Source organism: Athene cunicularia (assembly GCF_003259725.1).
Source record: "Athene cunicularia isolate RWA chromosome 4 unlocalized genomic scaffold, athCun1 chr4_part2, whole genome shotgun sequence".
Lineage (NCBI taxonomy): Eukaryota > Metazoa > Chordata > Aves > Strigiformes > Strigidae > Athene > Athene cunicularia.
Genome location: NW_020799099.1, coordinates 18,153,348 through 18,175,443, shown reverse-complemented (window position 1 = coordinate 18,175,443; position 22,096 = coordinate 18,153,348). Strand labels below are relative to the sequence as shown.

Sequence of the window (22,096 nt, the reverse complement as noted above, 5' to 3'; positions counted from 1 at the left end):
GTGACATAACGTGCTTGAGACACCGTTTGGAGTGTCTGCTGTTGTGGAGTCGCCGGCCGGCCGTGAAAAAAACAGACGGTTGTTGTGCAAACGTGGGTCTGCTGATGGCAACTTTCGGTGCCCTTGTCCTGGCTGGGACTTGCCAAGTGTCACAAATAGTTTAAATAAAGATTACTTTCAATGGTAGTAAATAGGGATTTTTTAAAAGACAATTTAGTAGTAAGGGGTGAAACCGAAAAGTTCTCCCGGTGACAAGGAATTAGACTGACTGTTCTGTTACATTTGACCTTTTCATCATTGCAATTATTTTTTTACCTATTGACGCTTTCTGATTTGGTGGTAACTTTGCTAAAGAAGCACTATTGACTTACTTTATGTTCACATAGAACGGAATATTATTTCTGAACTGTAGTACAGGTGAGCTATGTGTTATTTGGCCATTACCATAATGCACTGTACTGCTATGTAATTTCATTCAAATAAGTAAATATGAGTGCCTGTAAGCATTTGCAGAATAAGGCTTTGTAAGCAAGGGATCATCTGCTAGATTTCAACTTCCTGTTTTAGAATGCTCAAAAATATTTGCTAAAGAATGACATTTTAAAGGGAATACAGATGTATCTTTTAAAAAAGATTGTTTTAAAGTGACAATCATATTTGACGTAATTTGTGCTTCAGAAGTCCTCTCTTTTCAGAGAAAATTACAAATTCTTCACATTCTGTTCACAGAGAAAATTAGTACAAAGTGGATGCATCCTCTGCTGTATCCCCTTGTGCCTTACATACTGTAGGGTGCTACACGACCACTGTCAAACTCACAGAAGAGGACTGAAAATAGAGCACTCTGGTTTTATTGACATCCAGAGTCTCTGTTCTTATGTACTGTGAACTATCAACTTTTGAAATAGTGTTTCTGTTAAAGCATTTTTATTCTTTTGGAAGAGAATGTAGCTGCCCATTCTAGGAAAGCATTAACCAAGACGTCATTTTAAAACGTCATCCTGTCTGCAGTGTTTTGTAATCTACAGAAATGACTACAGTTCAGTTAAGAAAACGAAAGAGGAAAAAGCAGGCTGTAACTATCCAGAGACAGATCATCCGTTCTGTAAACTTCTCTAGTTCCAGAATTCAACTGGCAATTATGCTGAAATATTATTGTCAGAATCTGCCACACGATGTGGAGATTTCAAGGATACTTGCAAGATCTGTTAAATAATCTGAAATATTAAACATAAAGGAAGAAGCCTTTTTCTTTCCACCTTTTGTCCCTTTTTTAAAGAAAGAAATGTCAATCAGTGGTAGAGTCATCAAAAAATGAAATTATTTTCTCATGCAATTAATGAATACACTTTGAGTAGAGTTAATGTTGCAAAACAGAACGGCTTTGTTGCTTTGTGTCATGTAGTGTGTGTGTTTGTTTTTTTTTTTTTAAATATAGCAGGTAAACTTCATAGCTGTATTCACTGATTCCAGTGGGCACCTTGATAATGTTTTGGTAGGATATATTTTGAAATCGGAAGAGTTTGCTGGGGAAAAAAAAGTGCTGGAAGAGAGAACAAGGAAATCTTGGGAGAGGGTAAGAGGGTGGAAAGCAGACAGTGATACTTCATTTATATGTACGTTTAAAAATTTCCTGCTTCATTTACTGAAAAATAGCAATTCAATTGTTTTCTCAGTTACTATGATTTTACTTCTAAAATCAATTTTAATTATAAGTTTAAATTTACTTTTTTCACTGAGGTAGCATTTCGTAAATTAATGGATACCTACAAATATCACTGACACAAATTTGCTAATTAATAGATTTTTCAATTTTTGTGAAAACAGTAGTTCTTCTTTTCATCACCAGTTGCCTTTTCCCAAAATCTTCCCATGCCACTGTCTCATGAATATATGCAAACTCCAGAAATAAGTGCAGTTAGGATTTCATGTTATCATGCTTATCACTGCAGAGTCTGGAAGGACAGGAACCAAGTATGAGGCCTATCAGTCTTTACTATCAAGGATGCTCTATGCTGACTAGAAAGTTCAGGTCTCCCTCAGTAGTTAAGTGCATACAAAGTAAATGTTGTTTTGAAGTTGCAGAGATATAGTGAAAGACAATATATATTTTACTAACTTACGGTTGGCTTACTGATGTTGCTAGTGATGAGAAAATTCTGCTATCCTCAGAGATTCTCGTTAATTACACTGTTTTCATAGATAGCTTCAAAATGTACTTGCTAAAATCTTTTCACCTTTCGGTGCTGTAAGGGTTTGCCAACTCTAAATTCAGGAGTAGTAGTCTTAAAGAAGCTTGTTACTCATTTTTCGGAGGTGTTGATAGCTTTTCATTGGTTGTCAGACACAAAATAACACAGCTATTATAAAACAAAGAGGAAAGAATGTTTCAGGCAAATAATGAAAAAAAAAAAAATAAAAATCCTGGTCTTGGTCGCTTTTAGCTCCAATATTTTAGAAGTTCTAATTTGATGTCCTTTAAATAAGCTGTGAACCTTTTATGAAGTTCTACGTTGATAAGATCATAATTGTTGTCATTAACTGTGCCCTTAGGTCAGTCAGGCACTAAGTTTGCATCTAATTTTGAGCATTGAAATAATTCAGTGAGTTGTCTTCAGTGCTTTCATTTAAACATATATTTTGCTGAAGCACTGTTGATAGTTTCAGAAGTAAGGCTTTAAAAGATGTTTCAAATTTTTCTAGTCTCAAGATAAAATCCTTTTGTTTAGGATTTAGGTGGAACTGATAGACCATGTGTGGGGAGGAAGCTACTATTGCTACTACTAGCTTTTTTTCCCCCCATTCAACTTTTACGTTCTTTTGAAAAGCAGTGCCAGATAGATTTTTTTTTTTTTTTCCTTCATGTAAAATGCAGAACTAGCAAAATTGTATTTCACTGCATTTTCCAAGCAAACTGTACTGGTATCAACAGATCAAGAACAAAGTAGGTCTGAGTTGTGTGGCGTTTGGGTTTTTTGCTTGTTTCTTTTTAAGGTCATATTTCTATCTGTTTAAACACTTATGGACAGATTTTAACACACAAATGAAGTAAAAACTAAGTCAACAGATGTCTTTTGGTCTCATTAGTCTAATTGTTGTTGTGTAATAGGTTACTGTAGAAAATTGAGATTGCAGGAGTTTTACTATTTCTTTGTAAAAAACCTAAAAATTAAGTCTTGGTAGGCACTTGGCACCTGTAGATTTGAAACCTAGGGTATAGCTGTAGCAGTGCTGGCCTCAGTTCTACCTGTTTGGTTTCACTTACTGGTGTTTAACTGACCATTTCTGTGATGTTACATTTTCAGTGTCTATTCGAAACCAAAAGGACACTGAGAATCCCATAGCTCACTTTTGTGATTACAGTGGTAACAGCCCTTGCTATTTTCTAAGCCCTCTCCTGCCACTGTTGTTTATGAAATAAAGGGACTGTGTCTTCAGTAAGACCCCAGAACCTGCGTGAAAGTACTTGGTAATACAACAAACCCTATGTGAGCTGGACTTCTGAAATCTTAGGTTTGCTTGTTACTTGGCTTCTCAGAAACACTCTTACTTCCCCCCAGAAAAGGAAAAGATTTGCTGTGTAATACCGATGATTCATTACAAAATGAATATACGTGGCTTTTTAAGTTAAAATTTGATTAACAACTTACACAGACCAGAAATATTTCTAAAGAACATTCACTGTTTCTTTTTAATCTGAAGGAAAAAGTAATAGCATTTTAACATGATATTCAAGTTAGTTCAAGTAGCATTACTACCCCATATGGTTAAGATACAATGTAGTAACTAGAGTTGTTTTGCAGTGTTGAAGCTTAGTATTTTTACATATACTTAGCATTATACATGTACCAGAGTATGTTTGGTATATATTTGAATATTCTTTATTCCTTTAGTTTAAGTTGCTTTGAATGTGTAATAAAAAACATTCTAACTTCATTCTAACAATAGTCAGGAAAAACAGTTCATATGTTTATGGCATCTTGGTGTTTCCTCTTGTCATATTAGTTCACTGCTTTGACATTTGGGAAAGGAATAAAACACTTAACACACAAATTTTGTTGGTAAAAGTACTTAATAAAGCAATCATTTAGGTAGTCCGGTTAATCTTTTTGCCAAGTGAATTTCCTCATGCTATGGGTTTTTCTTCAAATTTAGTAGTTATCTGGTGTAACAAATTTGAGTCTAGATTTTCTACAATAATTCTGTACCCAGCAATTCTGATTCAGAGCATCATGCTTCTGAAATCTCTTTAATACTTGTGATTGATTTAATTTCCTAAATATTTTGTACTTTCAATACTGTTGTCCAATAATGCATCTGCTCGTGACTGAAAATATTTTAAAATTTTAACTTAAACAGTTTTTAATTTTAAAAATACGCAGCCAGAACTCTCAGGTCCCACCCAACAGGAAATAATAAACAGACTTAAGAGGAGGCAATTTGTGTTGTTATATTAGAAAAACAAAGAGTGTCATTTAGGATTATGTAGTGTTAGTTGCAACAGTCTATGGATGAGAAAAAGTTTGCAGAGGAAAGTAGTATCTTTGATGAAAATGCACAAGAATTTTTTCACTTATATACTGACAAATTGTACTCAAATCTTTATTCAGAGATTACAGGTCTTCATAGTAGATGAAGGAAAGTAAAAAATACAACTTCCGTATGCCGCTTTTGCGGAAATTGAGTGTTGTTGAGTTTTATACTGAGAATACAGTTTCCTTAAAACAGCTCCCTACACCCCCAGGTTTTAGTCATAGATGGGAGAAGTATTAGTAAACTTTTAACATTGACAGGCAAACTTCAAATTTCAAGTCTGTTTCATTACTGAGTTAAAATCTCTTCAGAAAAACAGAGTTGATGGGGCGTCAACTTGAGTGAGTTAGCAGTCACTTCTCATGGCTTTTAAAATGCTTTTTCTTTCCTGTTTGTGCTGAAGAGATCTGTGCCAATAATGTGAGTGAAAGTATGCATGATGTTTCCTTAATATTTTGGTTCTATTTACTTTGTATATTTCACAATACTACTGCTGTTTATCACCTCTTATTTTGAAAAATCCAGGGGTTTGCTGTCTGTAGCACATCTTTCCCGTTTATTTAAAAAAAAAATGTGTATGTATAGCTTGCATTTTCCATTTTTTTCGGACTCTGCATCAGGATAGTGTTAATCTAAATGATGGATACTTGGTCCAGTCTTAACCTTTGCCTGGGGACTTCAGAAACAGTGTAATTTGTTAAAATGGATGCAATCAAAATGAGTGGTCGGGAACAATGCAAATAAATAACCAGTTTTAAAACCTTTTCTCTGTTAAGATTTTATTTGATTAGTGTTTGGGAGGAGGATGTCTCCCCTCTCCCTTAAGAAAATTTTCTTCGGCAGCAGCTTCGTTAATGATGACATTAATGGAAGTTCAAGATGCTGGTAGCTGACAGAGTTTAGTTGTATAGACCTGCTTTAAGCAGGTTTAGGCAATATATGTTCAAAATGCCAGCAACTGTTTGGAATCCTGCCTGTACAATACTCCCACTGTCATTACATTGCTTTTAACAAAAATGGGATTTTTTTTTTTCTTAAGAAAAGCATCTTTTATTCAGCCTTAAAAAAAAAGTAAAAGTGATTAGAAAGACATGCACAGCTTAAACTAAGGGTTGTCTGCATAACTGTGGTAGGTTCGTGGCCCAACTTTTGTGTCCTCTGAAGCATCAGAAGACTTAAGCCTATGTATATGTATGGCCTGCTATTTTGTGCAGAGGTAGAAAATAACAGTCCTGAAACTTTCTTTTTTCCCCTCCCTGTACTTCTATAAGAATATATTCTGCACCAAAGGTTTTTGCTCTGATGGTGTACTCCCAGGATTTTGGGAAAAATAGCTGGGTTACAAGGGAAATGAAGTGCTGGATGAAGTTGAGAGGAAGTGGCTAGAGCTAAGGTGAAAAGGCCAGGCATTGAAAGGGATAGGCAGCATCCTGACTTTGAAGAAACTTCAGTGATGAAGGTTTGAGACTAAACATCTTGGATCAGTATCTCTGTTCTGTCAGAGCAGCCTGCTCTGTCTTCTAGCCAAAATAGCAGCTCTTGTCCTGCTTCCAGCCCTGACCCAGAAACTCGCAGCACCTATTGCACAATACATTTCCCAGCATCTCTGTTTGGGAAATGCTGATCTCTAAAATGACTGTCTCTGTGCAGATACAAATGATGTTTTGCAAAGGACAGAAAAGTGAGGCTCAAGGATGGATAGTTGCCACTAAAAGAAGTAAACAGTACCAGGTTAAACACGTTGTAGAGACTATATAGTACAGCAGTTACTGTTTCTACCTCAGTATTTCATAGGATGCTATTCCTAAAAACAGTTCTCTGCCATCAGATAGATCATCTGCTGTGTTTTATAGCCTTGATGTAGCAAAAAATATATTTAGAATATATAAAACACAAATGTCTTATCCTCTCATCCTTATTCTTCTCTATTTTTAATAAGCAGAGTAAACAGGCTAAGAGCATAATCACAGTGAATTTCTTTACTTTCATTCAGTGTCCAGTTAAGAAGTTTATTTTAACAGGTAAATTCAACCGAAAACCAAATTAAAGAGAAAAAACAGTCTGCTAGAAAACTAGCAGGAGGAACTGTACTTTCTGTATATCAAGTCAGCTGAAGTGTAGTAGTTTAGTTTCTCATCTTGAGGCTTGCTTTCTGAATCCCATCCTTGAAAGATGATGCAAAATGTCTCATAAAGTAAGAGATGGGTGTTCTTCAATGCAGGAATTTATTTAAACCATGAGACTAATTCCAGTTCACAAGTATAATGAACTCTGAGTAATAAAGATCGTGATTCACTAACATACGTATCTTCAGTGTACCTTGTATAGAATATGCCTTAATTTCTGTTCTGTTAAACTGATCTGTGCTGAAACCAAACCTTCTTCCATAAAATATTGATCTGTCCTGAACTCAGTCTTTATATTGAACTGATTAAAAACTAACGGACAAGTTTTAAGAAAGATGAGTTGATTCTTTGTATCTTAAAACACAACAGGCAGATACCCTGATGCTAGTCTTTTGCATTCGTTTTCTGAGGATATAATGGGCATCCTGTCACATCAAGTTTTATGTTTTTATTTTGTTTGTCTGGCTTAAAGTACAGAAAGTTTAAAAGAGATGAGTGGCTGAATAGAATTTCCACCAGGCATCAGTCTTTTATGATGAGGCAGGTCTTTGTGGGGTAGAGAAGTTGGTGATGCTGTTCATCCTTCATCTCTCCAAATTGATTTAAAAAATGCATTTATATTCAAAGAACATAGATTAAAAGTAGAGACCTGCTTACCATGTCTCTCTTTGAAGGTCTGGGAAAAGGAAGTATGTTGTTTTTTCTCTGGTCCAACGTGAAATGTTAGCTTCGTTAGTAAGCACACTGGTGCACTATAAAACATTAATAAATAGATCTGGGGTACTAAAGCTCAAATTGTTGGGAGTGGGGGGTGGTTCAGCTGTTTAGGGTAATACTCTTAATTATTTTATTTTCTGCTTGTAGAAATGAAAAGTCTTTTTAATTTGTTAGTATATGTACTGTTCAGGTTTTTAACCAGGCCAGTATGAGAACAAAGCTAGAAAGAGAAAGAATGAAGTTTAAAGTCTTGTTTTTTTAAAGGGCATGCAGCTGCTGGGTGAGATGTCTGTAAACGCTTTCAGAAATACCTGGAGTATCAGTATCTGAATCAAATGTTAAAGCTTGATTTGTCATAGGTGATGAAATGTGCATCAGGTTGTGCTTGTCTGTAGAAAGGTAATAGGAAGAAGTCCCATTACCTGTTTGTAGGTATGGGATTGGATACTGGTATCGAAGAGGAAAATTGCTTATGTCATTTTTAAAATTCAGGCCAGGAAGTTGAAGGGGGGTGGGGGGCGTGGGGTGGCTTAAAAAAAGTTGGTTAGAGAAATCTGTTTTTAAAAGGTAGTTAGATACAGTGGATGTTGGTGAACAGCAGGAGAAAGATCTGAAATCAAATGATCAAGATGAACAGAAAACAGAATTCTTGTTCCTGGGTGAGAACATTCGTACGTTAATTGCGTTGTTTCCATTTTAAATGTCTGATCCTTTTGAAGCTGTAAAACAAATACTCAGAATACGATAAATGAACTAGTGTTCTTCCAGCTGTGCCAACTTGTACCTGGTATTATTTGGTTATTAAGGAGGAGTAGTGATACAGAGGAACTGCCATTATGTTTGCTTGCTTGGTTGGTGCAACCCCATCATCTTCCATATATGTCTATGTGTATATATCTAGGTTTTTTCTTTTTTTTTTCCCTCTTTTTAACCTTTTTTGCGATGGCAATTGACCCTCTGTGGGGAGAAAGGAATACTGCACTTCTATGCCTATGCACATGCATACACACAGTCCCCCAGTAGGCAGAGTTATGCAGTTTTCGACAAGTTTAACTGTATTTTATATTTTCCCATTGCACTAGGAGCTAAATTGTGATCTCCTTCACCCATCTTTGAATTTTCACACTAAAAAGTACTGTGAGTTGAAATGTTTAGTTTCCTGTGCCCCATTATCTGAAAAACTTCAGATAATATCCAAGGGTGGAAACTGTTGTGGTTTATTGTGGTCTGTAGGTGTAGGGGTATTTTTTTATTGTAGATACAAGTTTGCAGTACAGTTTGTGGGAATCAGAGATTATGTGGGAAACAGGTGTATATGGCAACACAAAATTCCACGAGTTTATCCTGGTCATCTTCAAATGAGAGAGGGGTGGTTTTGACTTGACTTCTCAAAGATACTCATAGCAGCAAATACAGCTTGGATAAAAACAGTCTCTGCCCCAAAATACAGCTCATGTAAGGAGAGAATGAACAAAGATACTCGTGGTAGATGCTAATCTCACCACTTAATGCATGTAGGAAAGGTGCTTAGAAACTCAAGCAATAAGGGAAGAGACCAATTAAAATCCATATCATTAATGCTAGGGTCTGTTTTTCTGCAAGTGTCTGTTTTTTAATCATGTTATTGTCTCCCTGGATTTGCCCCAATATTCTTCTAAGAAGAGGAAGTTTAGGGATTTGTTAACTGTAATCCTAAGGAAACAAATTATATTTTGGAGGTAGGGCTTCTGGAACATTTTTGTTGTTTGTATGACTTTGAAAGAGGACAAAAGATCTAGTGAAACTGAGAGTGTTTTCAGTCATTGAGAGGGGTCATTTTAAACTGCTGGGTTAATTTTTGTCTAGGCCCTGAAAAGGCAATGAAGTGTCAGTTTGCATACACAAAGGCATATGTTTGCACATCTAAATCATTGTGTGTTTATAATAAACTGGCTTAGTATTCAAGCCAGAGAGAATGTCTTTAACCTCTCCCCCAAACACTGCAGCTGACTGTTGAACACAAAAGATGTCAGATGAGAGACACCTGTGCTTTTGGTACCAGAGAGATTCTGTTTAATACCTGGTTAGAAATTCATTAGTACATAGCTACAGCAGCTGGGGAGTACGTGGGTTGCTGCTGCTTCTGAGTGTAACATTCATCTTCAATGACTGCTCTTTTGTTCTGATAATATTCATTGCATCAGCCAGAAAATCCAGAAATTAACCATTTTGATCTGGTGAAATTGAAGGACTGATTCAGATAGACAGAGGTTTTATTTCTGTATGCGTTCTAATTTTTAAATGCAAGTATTTTAAATGAAAAAATTTCAGAAATACAACCTCTGCAGTATTTTCCACTTTGTTGAAATCACGTATTGTAGAACTGTGAATGTGACCAGAAGCGTAGCCATTGTGAGAACTGCCCTTCTTCCACAGAGTTCTTCTGGCCTGAGAGGGATACAGTCTGAGAAACTAGAATAGGGCAGACAACAGAACATGCTGTTGAATTTATCCAACTGGACTTACAGAAAAAGCTCAGAGATGCTTTATTTGAAAGTTTTGCAAAGTATACATTTAGCAAACAGGCAAGTGGGCAGATACTCTTCATATTAGCTCCTCAGAACCTTTTTTTTTTTTTTCTGAACAAGCATATTTACCATGTTTTATGGATTCTTTAGGTATTTTAGAATGCAATTTTGCATGTGTGACTCATGAAATAGTGATTAAATATGAGAGATCATAAGCCAAGACTTAAGACTAGTTTTTGTTCTATTTATGCAGAATAAATCTGGTCTTTGCACTCAGTTACCTGCAGGGTGGGTATTTTATGATGCTTCCTAAAAAAATGTTGGCTGTTGAGGTCTTCAGACTGTTTACTGTACTATTTACACCTTTAACTGGGAAGTGTTTGCCAAAATCTAAGTTACAGTTATTTCGGTGATTTCAGTAACTTGTCAGTTGGTAACAAGGGTTATAGTCTTCCTACAGAATATAATGTCAAATAAAAACATTTTGGTAAAGTTTGTTGTATGTTGAAGGTTTTGTTATGCTTCATATGTTGACTTTTTTCCATAAAGATTGATACTAACAATAGCAAATTATTGATGAAAATAATGCTTTGCAGAATGTGCCTGTGAGATAATATGACTGACTGGTATTTTTTATATTGCTGAAATCCTGATGTATTACGTGATGAAGTAGAGTATGGGTGACTGTAGCTGCTTGTCTTATCTGTTACTAATTTTTGGCTGAAATCTTATGACCAGTTATTTGATATTTGCTAAATTACTACAAATAAATATTACCCAGCAAATACTTCTCTCTAAAATTAAATTACAAACAGGTGAATCATTTTATTTTCTAGGCTAAAAAATAATTTTATCCTCATGGAACTCTTTTTTTGCTGGAAGTCCTCTGAGTATTAAGTGTCTCCTATTAATTTTAAATTTTTCTTTTGTTTTCTACTTGTGTGGGATGGGTGGCTATATGTTGTCCTTGGGGATTGTTAACAAGCTGAGTTGAGCTTCCATCAAAGTGAAGTACCTTAGTATTCCAACTTTCTTTTTGATATTTGCCTTTCTAGTTCATGTAGAAGGTATGTGGTGACTCATTTTCTTTACTGGTTTACTGATTGCTTGCCAATTCTCTTTCATAGGGCAGTAGATTTTCATTGTTCACTTTGCTTTGCTGGAAAACACGACTTATGTTCATTGTGGTGGAATATGAGTGCTACTCTTTTATTAGTTTTTAACCTTATTTAAAGAGTCTGCTTGCATAGGCAGACATGAGTTTCTTGAAATGGTACAGTTATTTTCAGCTGTTCTCTTGGAGAGCCTTTTTCAGTAAGATCAATATAAGTGAAATTATAATTCTTTCAGTAATGTCTACACGAAAGGAAATAGCCCCAATCTTTTATAATAGACCTAACAAATTCCTAAGAAAATTTCCAAGCTCTGCTGCTGGCTTGCTGCTAGCCCCAGGAAAACTAAACCAGGCTACATTTCCCCAGTGTCCACCCTTTACATGTAGACCTGTGAGAGACAATTAAGTATCTTGTACATCCATGATCATCATTGTCAGCACTGAGTTGTTGTGAGCGCCAGGCACTTGTGGACCTCTGGAAATAAAGGTCCAGAATTAGTCTGTGTTTGATTCCTGCTTTTATTTAAATAAAAAATAATGGGTGTTCTTCCTCAGGCTTTATCTTGCATTTAGTAATACTTCACAAGAAAACCATTAGGATTCATTCATGAACGCACAGAAGTCTTATTATTGTATAAAAATGCAGAGTCCTGCTTTTGCTAAACTATGATAATTTTGCCTAAACCCTACTGTCAGAATAGCCAGAACTAAGACAGAAACAAATTAATAACTGCTTTTAATAAATTTTGACTTGAGGACCTTGCTGTAATTTTTAGTTGCTTGCGAGCAGGCAGTGGAAAATCCTAGCTGTAGTCTAGCCTGTCCTTAGCCTGTCCCTTGCAAATACTAATACATTTTAAGAGTATTTTAGAAATCATTAACATTATGAGTAAAGTAAGTATTGCAGTACATTGGAAAAAAAATTGAGAATTCTGATCGTGTTTTTGTGTTTCAGGACTTAAAATGGCAGGAGAAGATTCCTATATTATGGGTGTGTCTGATCCCCAAGTAAGTGGATTTGTATATTTTCAATATCCTTGTATTGTCTCCTATCTTTCTGTTTTGGCTTCCTCTCATATTGTCCTGTTATTTCCTAGGCTTAACAACATGAAGATAAAAGCATTCTAGCTATTGGCAGAAATCAAAAGTTTGGGGAAATCTTGGGGTTTTTTCTCTAAAGTGTTTTTTATGTGACCTGTAAATTGCCTTGTCACTGGTGAAATGGCTGAAATGAAAAGGAAAGCTAGGCCTGATGAAAGAAGGAGTTTAAAAAATAGTTGGTTTTATGCCCTGTGTGCCTGTGAAACTTGCTCTGAAACATCTTCTGTGGTGGACATCGGACTTTATTTGAAAATAAAGCCCCCTATGCCTTCAAAGGCCCCTTGGTGTCATTTTTTGTGAAATTTACATTGACATTGATGACTAAAATGTTCCTTCACTCACACAGAGCAGTAGGCGTAGCTCTTCAGAAGCTCTTCCTGATCACATTAGGTCATTTCATGACCCATTTGAATTGCAAGAATTGTGCTTGAGTGAAAAGTTTGAGTAAAGAAAGACCATTTCTACTCATCTTAATTTCCAAAAAGAAACTATTTCTCTGTTACGCTTGTTCCACTTTGGAAGAAGTTAGATTTATACCTGACAACAATTACAGTGAGTTAAGGCATGTCAGTGTTCAAAAAAAACCACAAACCAAACTCCCCAGAAAAATTTTAACCTGGTTATATGGTTTTCTTTCATTAGAGCTTGTAAATATATTTACATAAGGAATATAGTCTGATGGGGTTTAATCACAGAAGTGGAAATGAAAACTCAAAAGTTCTCAGCAAGACCTTGGACAAGACATCTAGGGTCAGATTTTCAGAATTTACTGTATAAGCTCTTTTGAATATATAGTTGTTAGTGCATGTAAGCAAGATGGGTGCTTAGCAAATGTGCTGAGCTCAGTGCGGTCTCGTGATACTGGTGAAACTTGGTCAGTACAATCAGTTTTGTTTGCACCGCTGTTGCCAGCAAAAACAAAATAGATATAAGAAGTTAATGTACTGCATCCAGGGTGTTTACAGTCTCAATATTTGCAGAGAACTTTGAAATTCTTTGCCGATAGATGCTTTATGAAATTATGTATATATGTAGTAATGAAGAGTATATTTTGTTTCAATATAGATGTTTGCAATGGAACAGTTCATGGGAATGAATGCATTATTTAATAATACAAATTACATCACATCAGACCTACCACTACGAACAGGTAGGAAACTGTTGCTGTTTGATTGTGCTATTGTACTGCTGTTTCTTCCAGTTTGTTTTTTGTGAAGTTCTTCTCAGAGATTTTTTTTATATACACTCTTGTATTTGTTAATACTAGATGCTGAAGTACTAGACTTTTTATTACAATCTTAAGCATCTCTTTCCTACCCTCATGAAATTTTCAACAGTGAAGCAAATATGATTTTCTTTTGGCTTGTACAGAAACTGAAAGTTTCGATTAGTTAAATGGTTTGAGTGGCCAAGGACCTTTGAGTGACTAATTTTTATAAATTATTCTGTATTCTTTTTCTAAATTCACATCTTCAATGACCTACGTGTTTGTATGGACAGTTTTCAGAGCGCAACGTGTTCTTTCTTTTTCTTTTAAACAGTGTTTCATTTGTTGGAATAATTCTTAAGGTGTTTGTTTTTCACTAATAGCATGTAGAGTATATTCAACTTCCTGTATCATTTGAGTCTGTTTTTCCTTCTCGGTGACTTCTGTTTCCTGTAAAGTGGCAGTCTAGTATTAAAAGTACCTGACAATTTCCTGAATAATAACACTAGTTTGAAAGTTCAGAGTCAAATTTTGCAGCCAACCACTGAAAATAAGCAAATAGTATTCTGAAAAGGTCTCATACACAGTTCTTCCAGTATGGTTCCAGAACAGGACTATCAGCTAGAAGTGTGTTATACCTCAGCCAGTATTAGCTTCTTTGTCAACCCTGGTCTGGTTTTGCTTGTTAAATTTCTTTAATAGTGTTACTTGCTTGAATTTAGAAAACTGTTTCCCCTGCATAGTTTGTTAGAATAGCTGATATAAAAGGAGGAAGGAAATAAAAATTTATTTAGGCAGATGAGATTTTTCTCAATATGTATCTCCAATATATCTATATCTTTCAACATGACAGTTTTCTGTTGTTGATCTGTTTGACTCTGTTGTGTAGCGGGTTACTTCTGTACTGCAGATTGCTTTCTTTTGTAGAAAATGCTAATCACTTGTTCTCGATAGTTGATACACTTGGCAGCAGTGAAAGTGTGAAGGGGAACATGAAATAAGCAATTAGCTTTTTACTTCATAGGTAAAATTCCACCCTAAAGTAGTAATAAATGCTGATTTAAAAATAAAAAAATCACTGTTACTGTTTCAGTGTTTCCTGATTTAAAGCATACTTCAGTTTTCTTGACTGAATAGTAGCAAGGAAAGATCAAGAAACACATATGGTACAGCCAATTTTGTTTCAAGATAAAATGTTCTGATGAGCAAAGCTCTTGGCAAATATGGACAAGCATCCAACAAATGAATGTTGCAATCATTTGTGTTTGCAGTATGTTTTTATTAAGGCAGATAAGATTGTTCAGTAAGATTCATCTGTGCAGGATTAAAGGGTTTGTGCATTGTATACCAAGGGTTTTTTTTACACTTCTCCCAGAGTTTTTATGGAACAAATAAGGTTATTGGAATTTTGATTTCCCCATAATGATCTCTCTTGCACGTAACTTTTAAGCTTGCTCTGTACTCCTCATGCCAGATTCATTCCATACAAATTATTCAGATATATAAAACTGATTTTCAGATATCTATATCCTGCTTAAACTAGAAAACAGCTGTTTTTAAAACCATGTGGGGGAGTCAAGAATTCACTGAGTTCTGCAGTCACAGAAAACTCTTACTGGGCTAAGTCTAGCTTAATTTGCATAATTGCTTTGAAAAAGCCTTTTTTTGTTGTTTTTAGCAGCACTGCTCTTGTCTACTACTGCACTCTAGGTGGTGAGTTCCCTGTGTACAAACTGGGATTTAATAAAGGATCATGGATTTCAGGTTATCACAAACAAAAATTTAATCATAAGTTTTAGAAAATGCCGTTGACCATTTCAATGGCATCTGATGATGCCATTGTGATTTTGTTTTTTGAGTAGCAGCAGTATAATGCTTGCTTCTTCCCCTGCTTGAAACTAGGTGGTGTTGTTACTGTGGACTTAGCTCTTCGACCATAAGGTAATACAATAATTTATATATTATGCTTTAGTTGTTTTCAAGCAGGAACTAATGATTTCTTTCTACAAAGCAAGCCAGTTAAAAATTGATGTGGGATTTTCCAAAAGTATTTCCAACTGAGATATGGAGAGGGTAAAATACAGTGTTCTAAAATGGACTTTTCTCTACAACAGTTGGGTGATTTAAACAGAAAGATTTTGTTCCTCGTGATTTGTTGTGGTGCCTGCATCTGTCAGTCCTTGCGTTTATTAATGCGCAATGTCAGACTTACTACATTGGCGGGCAGGTTTAATATATAACTGTGGATTGCCATATCATGCCAGCGTAGGTGAATCAACAAATAGCTGGGGAATTTGGGGACTTTCTGGTGATAGATGTTCTGCTGTAATGTTAACATTTACAGTAATAGTAGAAAACCTTTGAGATGTCAGGACAAGAATTTTCTCAATGAGCTTGTCAGTGCTCAGGTGTCTTTGCTTGCTTCTTTAGCTCACGTATGTCAGTTTTAAGTAAAAATTAGGCTTGATTATTTTGGTCCTGAAGTTGTAGTAGCTAGTTAATGTGGTTCAAGTGCTACATTTACATCTAAATCTAGAAAGAGAAATAGTTTCTGTGTGCCTTTGGTGACAAAAGGGTGTATCTATAACAAGTGCCATAACAGTGCGAGCTACAGGACTGAGCTGTGTGTTTAAAACCACCAGCAGCAAAGGCAGTATGTCGTGAAGTCAAGTCAGCCTCTTCTTTGGCTCGTTGGGAAGTATCCTGCCTTGAGAGTTAGGTAGTAATTCTCAAAGGCATTGGGAGTGGAGGGGCCATTATCCACGGCATGTATTTAGGCAGTGCAAAAGTAGATAGGCATCAGTGTGATGTCCACTGTGTAGTGGAGGGATAAAGTGATGCATTAAATTGGAGAGGAAATGGGCAGAGCTCTGAGCAAAACGTTTTATAATTTTGGGTGTTTCTTATTCCTCCTGATTATACAAAGCCATCTACAGCCATGTAATGTAGCAATCTATGTGCCTGTTAGAGATGGTTTTGGGAACTTGTTAATTGTTTTGGTAACTATCTGTTGGTGTTAAGGTTTTGTGGTTTTAAGCCTGTGAAGTTGAAGCAGGACCATCAGCAGCTGAACAGTATTGCCTGGAGGCTGCTAAAATTAGTTTTCTGGTATAACTTCAACCTCCTCTGCCCAACCCTCTGTGATGCTTTCTGTTGAGAATGGCATAGAGGGAAAAAGAAGGCACTTTTATTTCATATTTTTTCAGAGGGAGGATGATAAAGATTCAAGGAAGCCTGACCATCACTAAAAATTAGATGAGTGTTCATTTTCCCTGTTCTGTAGCAGTGGCCCGAATCCTCATAAGCATGAGCAGACTTGCATACTGCTTCTGGTGTTTTTTCTAGACCTTCTGTGCTTGTATTTTGAAGAGTGAACTGAGGGAAGAGCAAAGCCCATGTGCTGCTTGCTTTAAACATCATGCTTTGAACACTGCAGAGCTGAGATGCAAGAGGGTGTTCCTGTGCGGGTGAATCTCCGAGGGGGAGAACAGACCAATACTACAATAGGCCTTCAGGAAGGATAAGGCACTAGATCTAGAGTCTGAGCTCTTAGCAAAGTGCCACTGCCAGGATGGACACAACAGGATTGATGTTGTATTTAACAATCAAAACCTGGAGGCTATGAGCATTTTCACCAATATCCACAGAACAAAATGACACATGATTACAAGGGTGAGATGCGGGACGGGACACTTGACCACAGCTGGTTGCAGGTTAAGTTGTATGGCTTCAGGTACTAGGTAAGCTGTTAGATAAAGAACCCCGCTAGGCCTGTGGTGCTGCCAGGCTTGTGGGGATATCCCAGTGTCACAAAACCCCTTTTCTCTTGACTTTGCTATGATGGGAAGAAGGAACCAAGAGGGAGCCTAAGATGGGTGCTCCTTTGGGAAGTGTGTGTGCATGGTGAGGCCTGTCAAGAGGAAGAAAGAATGTAGGTGGTGGGAGTGTCAAGATGCAGGAGAGCCTCTGACTCAGGCAGGAAGGAAAATGAAGAAATGTAGCAGTTGAAGAAGATGTGGGGAAGTGGGCCTATGACTCAGGCTGGAGGGGAGTCAGTAGGATGCGTGTCAGTCTGTGGCAACCAAGGCGAGAAGACAGAAAAGGAAGCACTGAAGCATGCCCAGCATGTGGCAGAATGTACCAAACCCCCTCCAGGCTGGAGGACTGCATGTTTTAGTTGTCGTTCTTAGCACTCCTGACTGCAGCAGTGCCAGGCAAATTGTGAGGAGTGCTCATGTTGAAACTTGGCTCTTGGCAACTGTGAGAGTCATCCCTGTGTAGATGCCAGCTCCGTGACTGTATGCTCCTTCAGCCTCTCTGCAGGGCAAAAGTAGAACTTAAGCTATACATTAACTAGTGTTCCTTCTTGTGCTTGTTAAATAAGAACTTGAAGCAACCAACTTCCCAGCTTAGAACAGAGGTGCAAAAGATCATCACAAATCTTGTCATCGTTAGTTGCTCTTACGGGGAATACATCTTCAGGTTCCTGCTGTCTGTCCGCTTAGACCAGACATGCCTACTAATAGAAATGAAATATTAAAACCTTCCATGTGCAAAACACTAAACATCTTTTCTTTTCTACCTGGGAAGGGTGAGATAGAGAAAGAAGGAACCACATACAGCCAGTGTTAGGCTGTCCATCTAATGTACTTCTGGGAAGTATTCAGAGTTTAATGAAGACAGCTGTATGAGACCTTTCACTAAGTAAAGTCCTTTTTATAGTCAAAATAATATACCATTTATGCTTGGAAGTTACCTTGAATATTGCTGCTTTATTTTTAAAGAGCATTTCAAATGTAATTAAGTGCCTTGCATTAGAGTGCCTTCTCTGTACTGTTACTTGGATCTGGTTCAGATACTATACCAGAGAATTACTTAGTCATTGTAAAAAAAGAAAAACTTCAGACACAAAACCCAAAGGTTAAAATAAGACTTCATAAAACCGTGTTTTATGTACATTTGTATACAACTTATATATCTGGGTTAATGATAACGGATACCTAATTTGCCTTTTTACATTTACACTGTACCTTTTTTGCATTTCCCTGGTATTAGTATGTAAGATACTTTGACTTTTTTGTATCAGTATATTTTCATGCTTTTTATAAGCTTTTTTCCAAGGGGGCATAGGAACCACAGTCCTAAATTTTCAATTTTCCTGACTTTTCAGAGGTGCCATACAAGGTGAAACCATTTCAGCAGTACAAAGAATTCCCCTTGAGCTTTCTGATATGCCAGTATAGTGTATATCCCTCTCTTAAGAGTTTGAATTTCCTTATGCTGAGGAAAAGTTGGAATCTGTCTGCTGCATCCTGGGGGACTGCTGCAGCCGCTTATCTGTTAGATAAAAGAGTGCTTCCTTTTCTGGCTAACGTTTAAGAGAAAGCAATAGTATTTTATGCTGATACTAACCCAATGTGTATGCCTTGAAAATGAATTCCTAAGGAGAGAACAGCCAAAGAAAAATTACTTGGCAGATCCTGCCCTGAAGGCTTGGTTGAAAGTTGAACTACACAGTTGCATTTTAGGTGTGTTACTTCTGCCAGTGCCCAGAAGATACAAGGCCTTTGGATTGTCCAAGTGTAGAATTTTAGATGCTTAAAGCATGAGGAGGGTTAGAGGTCTGTGAACAGAGGACTTGAATTTAAGTGCTGATACAATGCTTAAACCCAACTCGACTCATCTTGACTCCATGTTACAGACAAAAACTGAAACATAAAACCACACCAAAGCTAAATATTACTCTATGTCTGTTAAAGTTTCTGAAGTCCAAACTGTTTTCGACGCTTTCTAATGTAAGATGACATGTATATGATCTTGAGGCAATTCTTTTGCACAACTTCAAGATTTTAATTGTAACTCTGTTTTTCACAGGAAGAGTGTTGGACTTGGGAAATAAATGATCTTTCTTAAATTGTTGTGACTGACATTTGCAATACAACTTTGGCATGAAGTTAATTCTGTTGCTGAGTCAGCTAACTTCAACAGCAAAATACTAATTCGTCTACTAACTTATTTATCAAAACTTTCATGTTGAGAGAAGCCTGTTCAAGTAAGACCTGTGCTGACTAAAAACATGAGGGTTTGTTTTAGTAAAGTGAAGTTGTATTGAGGAGCTGAGAAGGATGCATGTAGTCGTATTATAAACTAAATTAATGAATCCTCTGCCATTTTTAATTTTCAGTGAACACTAGGTCTAAAGTTAATGCAAGTATGTGGTTCTGTGCTGAAGCCAAGTACTACCTGGTTGAGGTAGCTGGATGGTGTGGTACTTGCAGATGGTGCCGTTGTTCAGAGGCAGATCACACCTGGATGCTGGCAGGGCACGATATGCTTTGTACGCTTGCAAGATCTGCCACATAGCTGTGGCTTGTCTGCTTTGGAGGTTTCGTAGGTCGAGTTTGCTTGACTCCTTAGCATTAATACCTTTAATAGAGTGTAAGTGATGATACATAGTTCCAACAGGTATATAAGTGGCAAAATACTGTGTAGGTATTCACAGTGAAGCTGTCATTGGGGATTTGCTTTGATAACAGTTGAATATTTAGCATTGAAATCTGAATCTTTTCTGCTTAGCAAGAGGCAGTGAAGAAACACAGTGGAACTGTTTTCAGACTCAGGAGTGGCTTGCATTTTAGAAGATATTTCGCAGCCATCAACTCATCCACCTAGAGAGTTTTCCTTCTTGATGTAAATAACTGATCAGAGTTGGAGCTAAGCTTTGATCAGCTGATGAATTCTTAACTCTGGTGACACTGAGTTCTCATTGGGTTTAGAGCCTGCTCAAAGGCTATTTGAACTGGTGAATTTTGAATGAGGTTTATGGTATGAAGTTAGCCACTGTTCAGGGAGCAGTGCAGGACTGAAAGTTGTTTAAGTAAGCCTTCTTTGAAAGACACAAATAGAATTTTAGTAGAGCATAATCCCATGTGTTAGCATCATGCTCAGAGATGGATCTCATTATATAGAGTCTGTATCTGTAGTCAAATAGAGTGTGTTCAGTGTTTTTAGAGGCACAGCAGAACAGTATATATAAAAGTGTATGTGAAATTATTAAAAGAATGTAAATTGTTCAGTCTCCTCAGTTCCAGGTTTGGGTTTTTTTAAGCAGTTCTGACTGTTAGGGCATGTTGAAACAGCTTAAATTCCTCCTATATTCCCATACCTCAGAGCTTCCCATTGGCTGTCTCTAGACTTTCAAAAGCATCTATTCAGTAGGAAGCCCTAGGGCCAAAAGCTTGTGAGTATAGTCTTTAGAACCCAAGGGGTTTAAATACAAAAGTTAACCTTAGCTCAGGAAGACCAGCCTGCTTGTCAGTGGCAAGGGGAGGATCCTGTTCGTGCTCACCCTTGCCAGTCTTAAGTGGGTGATCAGAGTTCCCCATTTAGGCCCTCTGAGCTCAAATTAACTTTTTTGAGTTAATTCTTCCCTTACATCACTTGCCTTGGGGAACGCTGGAAATTACAAATTTCCAAGTGATTAATTTATTTATTACAGTATAAGTTCTGAAGATGCTTAGGTGATTTCAAAAATTTTATCTCAAGACATTCAAGAACATAAATTTTACCTCTGCAATTTGTATGTCATAGTAATAGAAATATAATTTATATTACAACTTTTCTTTCTTTTATGTTAGCAGATGGACCATATCTTCAAATCATAGAACAGCCAAAACAGGTAAGAATAACATTGGATTTTGAAAATCTTTAAGGTAGTCATGTCACCATATTCAGCTTTGAATAAAATTATGACTTAAGAGGAGAAAAAAAAAAAAAATAGTATTGAAGGGGTTGAACTCTCAAAACAAATGTAGCACTTAACCATGAGCAGTTTTTCCTCTCACTTTTGTAGTTAAATCGTTTCCTGTTTTGTTCTGTTTTCATCTTTGTGTCTCTCTGGAAGTGTCACAAGAAAAAAAAACTGAGGGTTTTAAAAAAAAATGTCTTGCTGAGTATAGATTCTTCATCTTAGAAGTGACTCTTACAGTACACCAGTATTTTGAAATGTAAATGATTAGACTAGACACGGAAGATTTTTAGAATATTTCATGTTTCTTGAAACACAGGAAAGAAAAAATAAAAACATTTCATTCTGTTCCCAAGTTACAGGAACTTTTGATGTGTGCTTTGTCATCGTAAAGAAATTCTGTTGTTCTTTGAGATGTGTCACAGTTGACTGTTTTGAATAACCCAAGAAAAATGGAAGATAAATACTCTTGAATGTAACTCTTTTTGTGACTGTGTAGCAAACACTCACTTATGCTCTTCTGACAGTATGAAAGTCATCCCAATGCACTGGTTAGTTTTCATGCAACTCGTACAAAGTAATTGCTGGGTGAAGACTGCTCCAAAGTATGCCCAGGGTATTGTTCCCCTTTAGCTGGTGGCATCAAAAATTACAAGTATTCCTCCTGAAGCTGTTGCAGTATGGAGACTCCTTTACTGCCTCTCCCAATTAGTTGCATAAAATCCTACCTTACAGAGCTGTTAAGCAGACAGGGGAAGAGAGCAACTAAAAGCTGTCCCACCCTCTACCTGGTCTTCTGCAGAAGCGTGCCGCAATCCAGTCTTCCTGTTAGGAGGTGGTAGAGAACATTTGTTTTGGCCACACACCAAAGACATTTTTGTGCTCAAGCATCCCTACAGGAATAGGGACACTTCATGGTCATAGGTGAAACAGCAGTGTTCTGTGAACTGTGTATTCTTGGAAGAATACGGTGCCTCTTCCTTGTTGTTTTAGCTCATCCCAAATCAGGCCTTGTCTTTGCATGGTGGAGCCTACAGTTCTTTA

At 36.8% G+C, this 22,096-nt stretch overlaps 1 protein-coding gene across 3 annotated transcripts in view; it reads left to right on the top strand.

The window, feature by feature from the left end:
- Window positions 1–316: 316 nt before the first annotated feature.
- NFKB1 (nuclear factor kappa B subunit 1) overlaps window positions 317–22,096 on the top strand; it is a 58,284-nt gene continuing 36,504 nt past the window's right edge. The window contains exons 1-4 of one of the 3 annotated variants that reach the window (XM_026848218.1): window positions 317–417; window positions 11,953–12,005; window positions 13,164–13,248; window positions 20,946–20,983. In XM_026848218.1, the coding sequence (XP_026704019.1) occupies window positions 11,961–12,005; window positions 13,164–13,248; window positions 20,946–20,983 (168 nt within the window). In that variant the 5' untranslated portion in view covers window positions 317–417; window positions 11,953–11,960. Of the gene's footprint in view, window positions 418–11,952; window positions 12,006–13,163; window positions 13,249–20,942; window positions 20,984–22,096 lie in introns of those variants that run through there. The other 2 variants (XM_026848217.1, XM_026848216.1) reach the window with 2 other exon arrangements.